Here is a 14513-nt window from a genome sequence, read left to right on the forward strand (position 1 = left end):
AAAAATCCGTTATATATCTTTAATTAGATTTAAAAACGTTTTATTTTTTAAATAGAATTATATATAGGTCAATATGTATTTAATCTTTATTAATTATTAATCGAGAGTGTATGACCTAATGATATCGTTTCTTAAACTGGTAATTATCTTTTGATAAATCGCCAGAAATTGAATTGATAAAATGTTAAATTGATTTTGATTTTTATGACTTCAAATCTGAAGAAAATGGTTGTAGTTTTACTTAAAATGACATTTGCATCTCCTGCTCCCCATCCGACAAGCTGTAATCTGTTTGATTGAACTTTCCCCCTTCTCTTTTGCATACTTGGATGTTGATGGGTATGAAGGATGGACAAAGTTTCCTTCTTTCCCATTTTCTGATTTAAACTGTAAAAAAAGCACTTTAAAGTTTCCGTTTGGAAATGTTTTGCTATCGCAATTAGCTATTTGTATCTTAAAAAAAAGAATTAGACTATGATTGATATCCGAATCTTTAATTTCCAAGTTGGAAAGAGGTTTTTAAACTTTCATCGTAGAGCGATCCGATTTCGATTCGAAAAAAAATTATAATAAAATTACTTAAACCATAGGTATAAAGGCAGACCCATACAAAAAATATATGATAGGGATATTGTATTTATTGCTTCACCATCTCAACATTCATACAAAATTACTGCTGAGGACGAAGGGGGGATGATAACGATGATGATGAGGTCGTTGTGATATAGCTATTTACACATCCGTTCTTAAAATAAGTTTCTACATTCTAATAAGGTCTCCATAAGGTCGGGTCCGAATGACCGTTAGTCGTGGAATTAAACATGGCTCCCGCTGTAGGTGTTGCCTGTCGAGATTCCCCGTTACCATCAGGGAAATCTGCGGATCTTCCCGAAACGTTAACTTCCGATCGCTGAGATATGCTAGCTTCAGTTGCAGATCTTAACTCGTTTCCTAATAGGTGAAGAGACGAGTGGCTATACAGCTGCGGATACAGCAGTGATGGTGGTACTACCGGTGATCCAATGTACATACCCGTCGAGGAAGCACTAGTGTTATTTCCATTGCTGTAGTAACCGTGAGACGATAATAGACTGTAGCCTGGATGGCTTGCAGATAAGTAGGGACTAGTTGTAGTGCCGGGAAGTAACGATACCGTTGTAGACGGTGTTTGTTGGTTAGTTACTCCACCCAATCCCTGACGTAATTCACTCAGTCTATCAGTAAGACAAAGATCGGCCGCTGCTAGAGCATTGTTGTATCGTGAAACTAGAAGAGAATCCGCTTTGAGTAGACTACTGTTGGATTCGGTTAGGGAGGGAAAACCGGCTGGAGTTGTAGGACCTCTTTCCGAAAGACCTGATTGAAAAGAGGAGAAAGGTCTTAAATACACGAAAGCGCATAAGAAAATTAATAAATTAACTTAAGCCACGTTAAATCAAACGAATATATTAGTTATATATAACAAAGTAAACGCTAGCAGAATAGTCGAAGCGTGGATGTTTCTGTTAATTGTTACGTCACTAGAGTATGAAAGACAAGACTAAGTACCGGATGTCAGTTGGCTGCCTGACGTACAGGTGTCATGGGATGCTGCCGACGTGCCTGCTAGGGCTCCGTCTAATTGGTAAGTGACAGCAGCCGAACCACTGAAGCCAGAACCTTGTAAAGACGAGGCTGGTGTCAGATAAGGTGTGTAATGGGAAGCATATGGTGTCCAATGGGCATCAGTTCCAGTCAGATGAAGTGCTTGAGTCGGATCTGAAAGACGAATGGTACAATTAGTAGCTTAATGACGGCTCTTCTTACATTCTCCTTCCATCTCCTACAAGAAATTCTCTAGCATTATTCCAGTTAACAAATGATAAGTTTCTTTTATATTTGCAACCGTAAATTAATTCTATCTTTAAAATAGAATCAGCGATAAATACTTTCGATGATTAACGTTTAAAATTGCATCAGTAATGGAAATACCGCAATTAAAAAGCATAAATTAAAAGTCGAGTCTCATGAGAAACTAATTATCTAGTTTCTAGCCGTTTTGTGATCGAAATGATCAATTGATCAAATTATCATCTAGCTTGATCCACGGTTTTGGGATGCGCAACTGTCACTTTTAACTGCCATCGAGAAGAAAAGAATTTCGAACCGCAAACCGTATCAGATAACCAAGAGGACGATAGAGAATTGCCGATTGTGTTAATGGCCAGAGACAGATTCTTGGCGTGGCTATAATCCTTCTCCGTATCCAAGCCACTGTTCGGAATTTCACTCCTAATTGTCTCATAATTCTACTTCTGTAAGACTGCTATGTAAAGAAAAAAGAATTTTTCCTCTTCTCTTAACTATTTATGCTATTTCTTTTGCGAATTTCTGACGTTAACAAAGATTCCTAAAAATGAAGAATTTCCTATCGAATCATTGTCGTCCTTAGCCTATAAATCAGCAATAGGCTATTAAAATCAACTTTAATTTCTATAATATTCAAGCTATTTATTAACTATTGATTTCTCATCAATACAAAACAAAATTTAACAACTTCATTACCAAATTAATTTATTAACAAAATAACATAATAGGCCTATAATGCTTAGAAATTTACATATTTTACCAATCTCATCTCATCGATATTAAATTCAGACATTACATCTCATATAAACGCTCGGAATTCGATTAATTATTAAAATATTTAAGCCCAAATGATCATTTTTAATTTATAACTTTTAATAAAAATAATTAAAATTATTTAGGCAATTAAACAGTAAATTTTCCGATGATTCTCGAAGATAATATGATAAAAATTGATGTATAGGCCTATTGTTAAAGAACTGGAGCAAATTTTAAATACTGTATTTGCTTCAGTTCTGCTATTTCATAACATTTGTTTAATATCAAGTCATTTTTTAAATATTTAATTTACAGTAAAAGATCTGCCTCCATAATAATCCTCCTGCTTAACATATGCTTAACAACTCGAACAAATGCAGGTTGTTTCATATATATTTTTCCACCAAAAAAATTATTCATCGACAAAAATCTATATTTTATGATGCTGAAAATTCTCTTCTTTACAGTTTGATTTGTGCACAGAGAAATTGTTCCAAAAACTTGACCTATGTTCACTTAAGTAGAATTCTCCTCCGGCCTCAGATATTGCAGTATTATTTTCTCCCGTTACAAAAAGAAAATGGAGCGAACAATAGGTCAGTTAAATGTTCAGTTTTTTATTACGATAGGGCCTTAAACTTATATAATATAATAATTAACAACTTCTAGTCGAAAATTAAAGAAAACGTAAAATAAAAAACTATATATTAAACCCAGAAAGAAAGCCCAAGGGCTAGATTTGACTTCCGAGTGGATTTATTTAGTTCACGCTATAATATAACTTTCACACTCCTGCCCTAAACAAAAATAGCAAATATCGGCCTAAAACTGAGGGGGAGAAAACACATTTCCTTTATTGTGAGGTGATGTATCCTACGTGTAGTTTATAATCGCGAAGTGGCTATAAACGAGATTAGAATACGTAAAATTAAAAACCAGGTTTTTTTTTTTACTATTTTTATTCCACAGTTAAGCATTATTTACGAAATTATATAAAAATACTTAATATAAATCCAGAATTATACTTATAGATATACAGAATTATAATAAACAGACCGCGCAGTACATTACACTATTACACTAATGCCACATAATAGTATAGGTTATCAATTAGACGCATACAGCGATCAAGTTATTAATTAATATGAAGAAATGTATTGGAATTACGTTTGAAACAAAAGCCAAAGCATCGAGAATTGCGTAAGATTGAAAACACTGGAACCGAACTCAGAAATGCAGCGCCTAGCCACCTACCCTGTAATTATTATAGTGGACTACACTCCTAAACAACAATTAGCTCCCCATCGACGCCCATAATGTAATTTGTATGCCATCCACTCTATACATTTCACGTTGTATACATGCGATACTTCTCAAATTCATATTAAAACGAGCCCTTTCAATTTTACTAGAATATATCCGAGATTGTATTATTTAAAGGGTCGATAGACATCAACTATTGAATACAAGCAGGGCGACGTCAAACCATTAAACTTCGCAAACACCGATCTTTCAATAGTAAATGCTGTATAATGGCTTAAAATGTGATAGTTAAATATTTTAGAGTGATGATGGATGCACCGACCACTCATAGTTAACGGGTTGCATAGCTGTAGTTAAGTGCGACGTATGCGTTCAAAATAATTTCGATTTACAAATTTAATAAACTTAACTTTGCACATAATTCTATATCAGTTTTCAATTTAATCATGGAAATTGATTAAAGACAGCTACTGTTGTGAGATATAATCAATTAATACAATACGTGTAGAAGCTATGCGCTCCCACTGTATATAGTAACGCGTACGGCATAACCAGTCAAACAGAATCTACATAAACGCAGCTGTTGTAGGTTTGATATACACACAACTGTATACAAATGGTAATACGGAAGACGTTAAAGTAAGCTAAGCCCTAAGCAGTACGAAAATCGCAGCGGGCACTCCACATTAGGCAATTGGTAACGCGTAGGGATTAAGAATGCAACTATGTGTATACGCACGAGCGACTTTACATTTTGCACCTTTATAAATGTAGCCGTTTATTCAATATAATAAAGCCTCGCACCGTTTGATTGCATTATAGTGGGTTGAACATTTGGACTATTATATGGATTTGGAAGGCGCTTCTATATTTAACAGTCCGCTTATAATATTTAACGTGAATTTACCTTAAAGCTGGGTTTAATTATGTAGTAGCACTCCTCGTCGTAATTATAAGATCCCCCTAGCTAGCATCACAGTAAGTTACCGCACGGTATAAAAGCCTTTACAATAACAGGGAAAGGATTTTAATTGAGAGCATTTGCACACAGAAAGAGAAATATCAAGTTGTCAAAAGTGCAGAACCACTAATTGTTTTTCTCCAAGTGAGCCAGACCTGTTAAGACACCGCTTAACCGCAATCTCATCCACGTCCCAACAAACAACCGTAAGAATATCGGCAAAGCAATTTGCAATATTTTTACGACCTCTCCTTTCTCATCAGCGTATGATGAATGATGATGCTGATTTGTCATGTTCAGCTACTGCTTTAAATAATGCTACTTTCAATCGAAGTCTGCCATATAGATCTCCTTCAACCGTATGACTATCAACCGCTTCTAATTACGTCCCGTAATCAATAGTTTCTCGGTGCAGTCCGTAAATTAATCTAATCTCAGTGAAAACTTGAACTAGATGACGTGATGTGGAGCTGTTGGCTCGATATTGTCAAATGGATCAATATTTTGGTCACTTAGATAGTGCTTATTTAATGAACATAAAAGCATACTTTCTATTACTTTTTTGTCGACGTAGAAGTAAGCGAGATGTTACGGAGAATATTTGGCGTGCCCACATTTAAAAATAAAATACAGGCTGTATTGCAGTCGCTTGAGGTATTGTGTAAGAGAATGATTTTTGAGATGGATCATTTTTGAGAATTAGCCCGGAGGATAACTTTCCACGTGCACTATGACAGCTAAAATGCAGCCGAGCGGTCGAACATTCCAATCGCATCTATACACGGGGTGGAGATGATCTGTAATGCTAGGTTATGCTACCTTAGAGATAAATGACTAAACTTACCTTGGGCAGGACCGGGAGGTGCGGGCATTCGACGTGGAAGTTCGAGAGCCCACTGTTCTGCTGTCTTCCTCCTCAAATGTTCCCATTCTCGAAGAGGATCGAGAAATGTCGGACGCTGTCCAAAGGCACTGGCAAACGCCCGTAACTGTTGTTGCTGCCCTGTCAAAACACAAAATCCAATCAGCCTTCGTTATTACGCGTTATTAAGCGAACTACTAGCATACTCTTAATTATCGCAATTATAAATGCCGGCAGTCATTTGGATTAAATGACATTTAACGCTTTTTTAAACGCTTGCGTCGCCTCGAAATATGGCGCCTATCTGCTTCTCGCTATTCTTAACAATGTGCAAAGCCGGCGATCACGTGACGAACCCACTAAATATCAAACCGGGCTCCTTCCATAATACAAATGTACCTGGTAGCGAATTCCAAGATAGAGTAGATACCAGGTGAACGATGTGATTTAGTGGGCGTCGGATGACACCCGTCTAACAACGCACTTAATGATACAGCTATTCGCAGCATTAAGTCTATTATCGCTTTTTTCGTCCGCTGCACATCCCATCATAATAGTGGGGTAGAAGATATTTAATAGCCGGTCTATACTTGTAAATCCTGGAACTATAGTGCTACCGGAACAATGCAGGATTACTTTTGTTCTCCAAAATTCACGCAAGCTGTTATTGCTGAATATGACTTACATAATCGACAAAAATGATCAATTTCGGCAATTTTTTGGACAGGGTCGTTCTATAGAAGAGAAAAAATAGAGTAACGTACGTTTATTTTTAACGGCGAAACACACTAATAAGCGGGGACTCACCGATCTGTGACAATTAACGATTACAGTGGTTCCCACCCTACTACGGGGCGCACCTCTCTGGGGGGGGGGTGCGAGTGGGTGCAAAAGAGAGAGGGATGAGGGCGGAAAAGCTTTACTTATTTTTGTTACTAAAGCAGTTCACTCTCATAACATCCAAAAACTATAGCGCACACCCTCACTGCAATTAAAACGGCAGCAAAGTAGGTTAAAAGAATACGGACTGTATTTATTTATGTTAAAAAAAAAACGCTTGGGGTTTTATTTCTCGATCTAATCTTCGAATCGTTGGCAGACATATGCCCTCGCAACCGAGTCTAATTATCTGCTGCGCCGGAAGCCGCGTAATTCAAGACATGACTTGCGTCAGTCGTATACAGCCAGGTCTGTCATATACACTTGTTACTCCGGTTGTAAAAAAGCGACCATCAGCTATAATATGTTGTCTTGCCGCCACATTACCTGACTGAACTGCAGCGAGGTGCACTGACAAAAACATATTGGCTGCCTCGGAAATTACAACGCATCTCTCAAATAAATAGCAGAAATTTCAGCTCCATTGAAGCACGCCTCTGGTCTTATCTACAGCCCGTAGGCCGCCTCGGAAGAACCAGAAAACACCTGATATACAGATTAACCAACGCCCGTTGTATATAACAGATGACTATGGACGACATATCAGAAGCTCGCACCGAAAGACCAGGCGGCATGCAGATAAGGTAGAACAGAGGATGAGAATGTGGTATGCCCGATCACTTCCCTCCCCGTTACAGATACGAAGATCCCATCCGGCCTTTTCTAATACGGGGATTAACGAATTTCAAAAGCTTCTCTAGCCGGGTAGTAATGAATAATTCGAAACAGTCTCCTCCCCCGTCCAATATGAAACACCGTGATAAAGTTCAACCATTGATCCGGATGCCAGCTGTTACTGTGGACAGCTGTTGTGTTTGTGAGAAACATGTTATTAGGGGTGCGGCATGGGTTATTAGAACGGGTCAGCAAAGACTCAAAACGAGTTACGGTAGCTACAATTGGGGTGGGTGTTCGCCCGTGCCGTGCCCAGTTCGTTGCAATTCATCAACTCTATAATATACCGGTATGGTACAAGGAAGTGTTTGGGTTTCGGCGTAGCCCGGGGGACTTGCGGGGATTCACCTTGCTCTATTTTTATGGAGGCGCAACGGGGAGGAATTGCCATCGATTAATTCGCACCCCAAAGCTCGAATTGTGCGCGTAAAACCTAGCAATTTTACTCTTTTGTAAAGGATGAAGGTGCAGCAAACTGTGACGCCACGCCGCCTTTTTTCCCCTTCTCTTCTCAGTTAATTTCGATAAGTAGCTTAACTCGGGACATGCTTTATCCTCATTGAATATGTAATTAATAAATTTACGGCTTGTAGCATTTTAAGTCTTTGCAAGTGACAAAAGACGGTTTTTGGTTTCTTTTCCTTAGCTGATTTTTCTGTCTTTATTTTTGCGGTCGACTGAACCAGAAACACAGTCGACAACATTGCCAATCGACCAGAAACAAATTTTGTTAAGGAATCTCCAAAAACTGTAAACTTTTAATAATTTTATTAAAACTCTTCACTTAAAAACTACTAATTGATTTTCTTAACTTAATTTCTTCTATGCCCTACGCTAAATCGATTCGAAATCCTGATAAGAACACACCAACAAACATTGTTAACTTAGTCTATAATATTAATTTTATTAATTATAATATAATTTAACTATTTATTAACATAAAAAAACTGTCAACTAACACAATTTACTAGTGTAACCTCCGCCGAGGAGGCTTAAAATGTTTTACTTTATAAATTTTATTGATGTTAATTATTGCAAGATATAATCTATGAGCACTTAAATGTATAATATCAATAAAGATGAATGGAACCGCTTCAATTTAAACAGTAATTAACCTTAAAAACTCGGGGCTCGTTTTAATTTTTTTATCATTTGTAACACTAGTAAATTATGTTTGAATTTTTAGAATTAATTATTAAACTTAATATTATTTTTAACTATTCAGAGCACTTTAGCGGATAGTTTCCGTTACGAGTGCCATTAGAAACAGTCACTCGAAGAAGAAACTATCCAATCACATATCCCAATAAACCATTCATAACAACCATTACTGGATGGCCGAACCACACCCATAATTGCCACTATAGAAGAGAAACGGCAATCGAAAGGGTGGTTCGAAACTCGACAAATGGACGTTGGGCTAAACTAGGGGAGGCGAAAGGGGAACATCAGTCATCCACATGCACTCAATTAGCGGAAACGTACGGGTCTTACTGCGTGGTTCTCTTGGTCCGTCAACGGTCACCTTGATTGCTTTACAATATGTTGCCACTTGAGGAGGACTCGTGCTGACTGTGATGGTCAACGTGAAGCTTTTACCTGTAAGAGAAACGGTAATTAGTTTCGGAAACGGCATCGATAACAAAACCGCAAACCGTTCTCTTCGCTTTTTTTATGGGAGAGAGCTTTAAAAAATTTCTTTTTGTGTATTCTTTAAACTGTCAAATTTACAGAAAATCCCGAAAGTGAAGGTTGGATTAAGTGCGTCCCCTGAAAAAAGCAGGTGAGATGACCATAGCGATCAGCTCTTTTCCTGAAGCGACCGAGTGAATGACCAACCCGAAGAAGGGATGTCAATAATAGTTAGGAGTTAGCGTTGCTAAGCTGGATGACTTCTGACATCTGGGAGAAATCCTGACCGAATTAGATACGAGCAGTTTTTCTAACAATTCGGAAAGGTTAGTGGCTTAAGAAGGCAGCCGCCATTTTAGATTTCGGCCACTTTCGCAGCAATGCCAGAAGAATGACTACAAAAGAATTTGTTTTATCGCATACTCGAAACACAGCTCATTACATTTCTCTTGCTAGACAATGAATGTACATTAATTCAATTCTTATTTATTTATTTTTTCCCTCCTTTACAAAAATAAATAAATAAAAATTTTGTCTGTAAACTGCTTGTTAATACGGACTCTAATTTGAATACTTGCTTATTGCATTTAAAATTAAAGTTTTGACAATTAGTAAAATCTATTTCAATTATAAGGCCAATTATTTTATAATTTAAAAAGTTTCATAAAATTATCAAAAATTATTTAAGGTTTTCGAAGAATATCTTATTATTTGACTTAATACTTTGATAAGTTAAATGTAGCATTACTTATACTTCATATCCCTTAAAATTAAACCAGAAGTTACAACCCGCAGGTAATTAATCCACGGATTATGTTAAGAATTAAGTGACTAATGATTAACCTTAGACTTCTAAATAACAATTAACGTTTAACAATTTTATATAATCTAATAATAAAGGCCTACTATATACTTATAGAATAGGCATAAAGAATAAGATTTTCCCACTAATTTTTAATAAGATATATAAAAAAATTAGTTTTAAATAAAATTATTCGTTTAAAAGTATATATTTATTAATTGAATATACGATACGATGATTATTTTACTATTTAACTAGTGAACTATATCCTTAAATTATATAAAATCCATGTGTTAGAACTTGTATTCGATCCGCTCTGTTACAGAAAACGCGCATCTCTCGGGTCTATTGATATGGCCTAACCAATTTCTATTTACTTTATATGCAATTAGTACGACACTAAAGTTTGGTAGCTTTAAAAAAATTCTATACACGAACCTTCCATTTGAAAGATAGAACGAAATACGCGACTTCTCAATTCCTTCCGTAACTAGAATCTAGTGACATGATTGGAAGACAGATTAAGGGGGATCAAAGGCTGTCCGACACCAAATTTGGTCGGAGTTTGTTTATTTGCTAGACCTCAACTAAATTTTGGTGTCGGACTAACCTCTATCCCACTCTTGGACGGAGCAAACGAATTTATGACGATATATTCTTGCTCTAAATCAATTTTTACATAAAAAATAGACCATAAACCAAATTTTTAATTACTTTCAACCGCATCGGTTAATAATATATTTTCTGATCTATAATAAATTTCGTGCTGTAAAGAAAAGCGTTTAAAAATTACACCATCTTCAAAATTACTTAATATTTTATTAAAAGAGATTTTCGCATTTCTTCTCTTGACCTCAAGCTTCGTAATACCCTTATTATAGTATAAAAGAGGAGTACAAATGTGCATAAAGTCTGCATCTTATTCCTGTCCTCATCTTAACATGAAAAATCCGTCTTATTGAAGAGAAACTCTGAATAGATAGATGCTATCCGAATTTAATGTTATCTTCTTGCATGAACCTATAAAGATTTCGTTCGCATTAAGTTTATGTATACAAAAAAAGACGTAAAGAAATCTTATTTTTTATGAAAAAAATAGAGGTTATGCCATTTTGTTTATTTTCTATAATAAATCCTTTTTATAAGTGTCGAATACGCAATACGTTCCAAGCTTTTAAACATTGTTTAATTTACAATAATCCGTGCCTTATAAAAATCTTAGTTCTTTCTTAAATAAAATTAGAACTTTATTTTTTATATTTTTTTTCTAATCACCAGTTCAAACTCGAGTAAGTAACTAAATAAGGAAGTTACGTTTATCTATCTTCTTTCTGGATAGCCTTTCTCTTGGGAAAAGTTGCGCTCTGATCCCTTTCAGGTCGTAAGGGGCAAAAAGGTTACATTAATTGCGGATCTTTACAACATGGCACGGAATTAGCTGACCTACTTGCCGACTAGAGGTCAGTAAAAGTAATTTTTTTTTATTTATTTTGTAGGAGTTGCATCTTTTTTTTCGTGGTTATTTCTTGTACGATTGTATTCCTAATGCTTCTTTCATTTCAATTGGGACGCGCTCAATTATTCATCAAGAGGGTCATTGTTGCCGATATTATATACAACTAGGGATAGAAAATAAACGAGAATTTTATCGTTCGGTTTAGCATACACACACATTAAACAATGGTCTATTATACGTAACGAAAAACCGAGTTTTAAACTCGTTTTCCGCTTATAGATTTTTGGATTATTGAGGAATTTAAATACAAATAATCGTAAAATATTCCTTCAGTTCTTCGTTTATGGTCTTAATTACTAATCCTTATTCATTTAATTCCTATTGTACAGAAAATTTTTTGCTGGAAACTTATGGCAAAAAAAACGACAGAAAAGCAATTATCATAACCGAAAATCACTTATGGATTGCGGTTGGCCGTTGGTCATTTTCTGTAACAAACACTTAGAAAAGTATGGTTTTCTGGTTTAATTAGTGTAAAACCTAAAAAATTAGAGTGGTTAAGGTAAAAAATAAACAGGAAACAAGTCGGATGAGTCAGAGAAGCGGGCGAGGGAAAAACACAAGTTTGCGGTTGCTTGGTTGATGTGTGGTTTTGTCAGGCAAGGGCGTGACGGGAATAGTGATGTGGCGTCTGAAATCTCCAACAGTCGAACGGTGCTAATTTCACGAGACGACATTAAGCTCAGCCTCAAATGTCTCGTCCCAAGCGAATCAACTACTCTAACGCTTCCGATCAAACCGTAACGGGAAAACGAAAACGAGCGAGGGGGAAAAAAAGGCTCGAGCGCAAACACGTTAAGACTAGATTAACGATAAATTACTCGAACCTTCTCTCCTTTTAATATTTCCTTATTGTTTTCGGATGATTTGGAAACAGACCTTGGCACCCGTTAAGAAAAACAATAGAGGTGAAACGTTCTTAATTTTGATCTTCCGTTTGACCCAGTTGAACGCGCTATTTGCACCCCTAGACAATAGGGCAGTAGGTGGACCGAATTGTATTCTGTAGCTAGTTGCTCCGGATAACTGTAGGTCTCTTAATAATACCCGAAGAAAATAATAATTATTAACGTGGGAACGTGTTTATATTCGTAAATTACCATCTAGAATAATTGGAATTTATGATCGTATTTTTTGTTCCTTTCTTATATGTATAATGGATGAGGGGCAGCCTTCCTATTCTAGATGTGAAACAATAAAGGTGATGTGTCATCCGATATGTTCTTGCGGTGTGCAGTGCACAAATTTCTGGATATTGGCTTGGCTGTTGGGTAAACATTCTGGCCAAGTCGGATGCAACTGTACAACGTTACCAGGTATTAAACTGTGCAAATATCGGCGGTATATATTTAATATGTAGAATTTGCTAGTGTTTTACTAAACGCGAAAAGCATTAAGCAATTCCGATTTAAATAAAAAGACTGAAATTAAAGCATAACTTAAAAAAACACCTTAAATCACGCGGGAATATCTCGGTTGTGGTAGATTAAAAATCCTGACAAACTCGTGCTGGTTTTATTGATTGTTAAGCAATTCCACAGGTTTCGTCACATGGTTTTGGTTTGTAAACAAACATCACATAACCGTTATACTTTGGAGTAACACAAAAGTAAACAAAACACTCACCTCTTCCACTTCTTCCCACGAATCTCAAATCGTTAAACTTGGCTACTTGATTTTTCATGACAGCCGATGCATTTCTTAACTCGCCACAGAAGTTCTCGTCATTTCCGGCCCTGATAGTGACCAGGGTGCCGTCAGTCACTTCACCTAGGGCCACAACCTTAAAGGCCACAGGTAGAGTTTTGTTAGATCTCCAGTGAGATGGCAACACTGAGCATACGAGATTTGGGCTTCCTGTCCTAACTAATTCACCAGGGTGTTCGCTGAGCACTTCACTCAGTGCACGCTCGCCCGATAGAAGAAAGTCGGTCATCATGTCTGTACGAACGGCAGAGTTGCCGTGCCGATCACGAGGAAGATGCATGAGGTTGTACGCAACCCGAACACCTATCTTAGACCCGACACGTTTTGCAGTGGACTGAATGGGAACGAACCACGCGCCACTCTCCCTCCCTGGATGGCTGATGCCGTATCACTCCGCCTAGTCGTGTGTGACGTAAGCGCCAATAGTAGTGTCTTCTGTCGTTCAATCTTCGCGTTTTTCTCACAGTTTTAAACGCCACTAAACATCTCTCAAAATCAAATCTCCCAAGACATAAAAACTTAAAACTGTAATTTCAACACAGATTTATTTATTTTAAACCAGGAAAAAAACATTAAAAATTTCTCCAATTGAAATTAATCAGGAAGTAATAAATTACGAAGTAAAACAAATCGTTATAATTAACGACGTTTATGACGAAAACTATCAGTAATAAAGTGCATAAATCGTTACGCCATTTTATAACATTGCCATTTTTAAATTTACTAATTTCTGCATCAAAATAAATTATAATCCTACTTAAGAATTTAATATTAATAAATATTTTAACAGGAATTGTTAAATTATTTTAACTAATATCGTACTATTATTTAACGCGGAATGAAACACAGAGTAAATCGCCTCCTATCAAAGAAGCGACCTGTTCCATTGTAAAATAGGGAAAGACGGTTTTACACGTGGAGTTATTGTTGAAATTATTTTCTTGTGTAGTTTAGAAATATAAAAATTTTTTAAAAATTTAAATTGTGTTAATTTATCGTAATTCTTATTTAAAATAAATTAACACATAAAATATACTCTTACATCTCCATATTGATCACAATTAATGGCTAAACTAATTGTTATACTTTTTCAAATCTGATAATTCTGCCTAATTTATGCTTGAAATTCGTTATAAATTCCATAAATTTCAATACAATTTAAGAAAAAAATTACGCACAGAAGGAATAAAAGGATAGTATCTAATACTATAATGGATGTGACATATATAATGGAGGATAGATCATAACAGATGTATTACCCAATTAATTAATAAGATACTTTATTTATTTTTTAATTTTTTTAAAATTTCTTAACTATCAAATATAAATATTTTGTTAGTTCTTTCGTTTCTTGATGTTATAACTCAGGTAGAGTGTAGAAAAAAGATTGAATAGAGCTTCTCTATTCTATTTTTAAAACTAGACAATTCTTTTTCTAGATTTATTTTTTTAAATGAAAAAATTAGATTTGGTGAAATGGATTAAGAATGAATTTATTTTATTCGAAAACGGGAAAAATGTTTTTTTTTTTTCTTGAATTAGTAAAAAATTT

At 35.7% G+C, this 14513-nt stretch overlaps 1 protein-coding gene across 4 annotated transcripts; it reads right to left on the reverse strand.

Moving 5' to 3' along the window:
* Positions 1-618: 618 nt before the first annotated feature.
* Positions 619-13403, reverse strand: LOC136976812 (runt-related transcription factor 1-like). Of its 4 annotated transcripts, none has more exons than XM_067272193.1 (5): positions 12881-13402; positions 8790-8903; positions 5673-5831; positions 1549-1758; positions 619-1356 (listed from the first exon to the last, which is right to left on the reverse strand). In XM_067272193.1, exons 1-5 carry the CDS (start codon positions 13239-13241, stop codon positions 767-769), a joined length of 1434 nt encoding a protein of 477 aa, XP_067128294.1. In that variant the 5' UTR covers positions 13242-13402; the 3' UTR covers positions 619-766. The 4 variants fall into 4 exon arrangements, with proteins under 4 accessions (XP_067128294.1, XP_067128295.1, XP_067128297.1 ...); XM_067272194.1 differs by having other exon boundaries at positions 8799-8903; positions 12881-13401; XM_067272196.1 differs by lacking the exon at positions 5673-5831 and having other exon boundaries at positions 12881-13403.
* Positions 13404-14513: the final 1110 nt, after the last annotated feature.

Source organism: Centruroides vittatus, unplaced genomic scaffold (genome assembly GCF_030686945.1).
Source record: "Centruroides vittatus isolate TY-2023 unplaced genomic scaffold, ASM3068694v2 contig_425, whole genome shotgun sequence".
Classification (NCBI taxonomy): Eukaryota; Metazoa; Arthropoda; class Arachnida; order Scorpiones; family Buthidae; genus Centruroides; species Centruroides vittatus.

Excerpts from the sequence above, each read along its gene's own strand:
- LOC136976812 (XM_067272193.1), bottom strand. The coding sequence starts at position 13,241 with ATGCATCTTCCTCGTGATCGGCACGGCAACTCTGCCGTTCGTACAGAC. Across the intron at positions 1,759-5,672 it reads ACCTCCCGGTCCTGCCCAAG|ATCCGACTCAAGCACTTCAT; the intron begins GTAAGTTTAGTC and ends TTCGTCTTTCAG. Across the intron at positions 1,357-1,548 it reads AGGCAGCCAACTGACATCCG|GTCTTTCGGAAAGAGGTCCT; the intron begins GTACTTAGTCTT and ends CTTTTCAATCAG.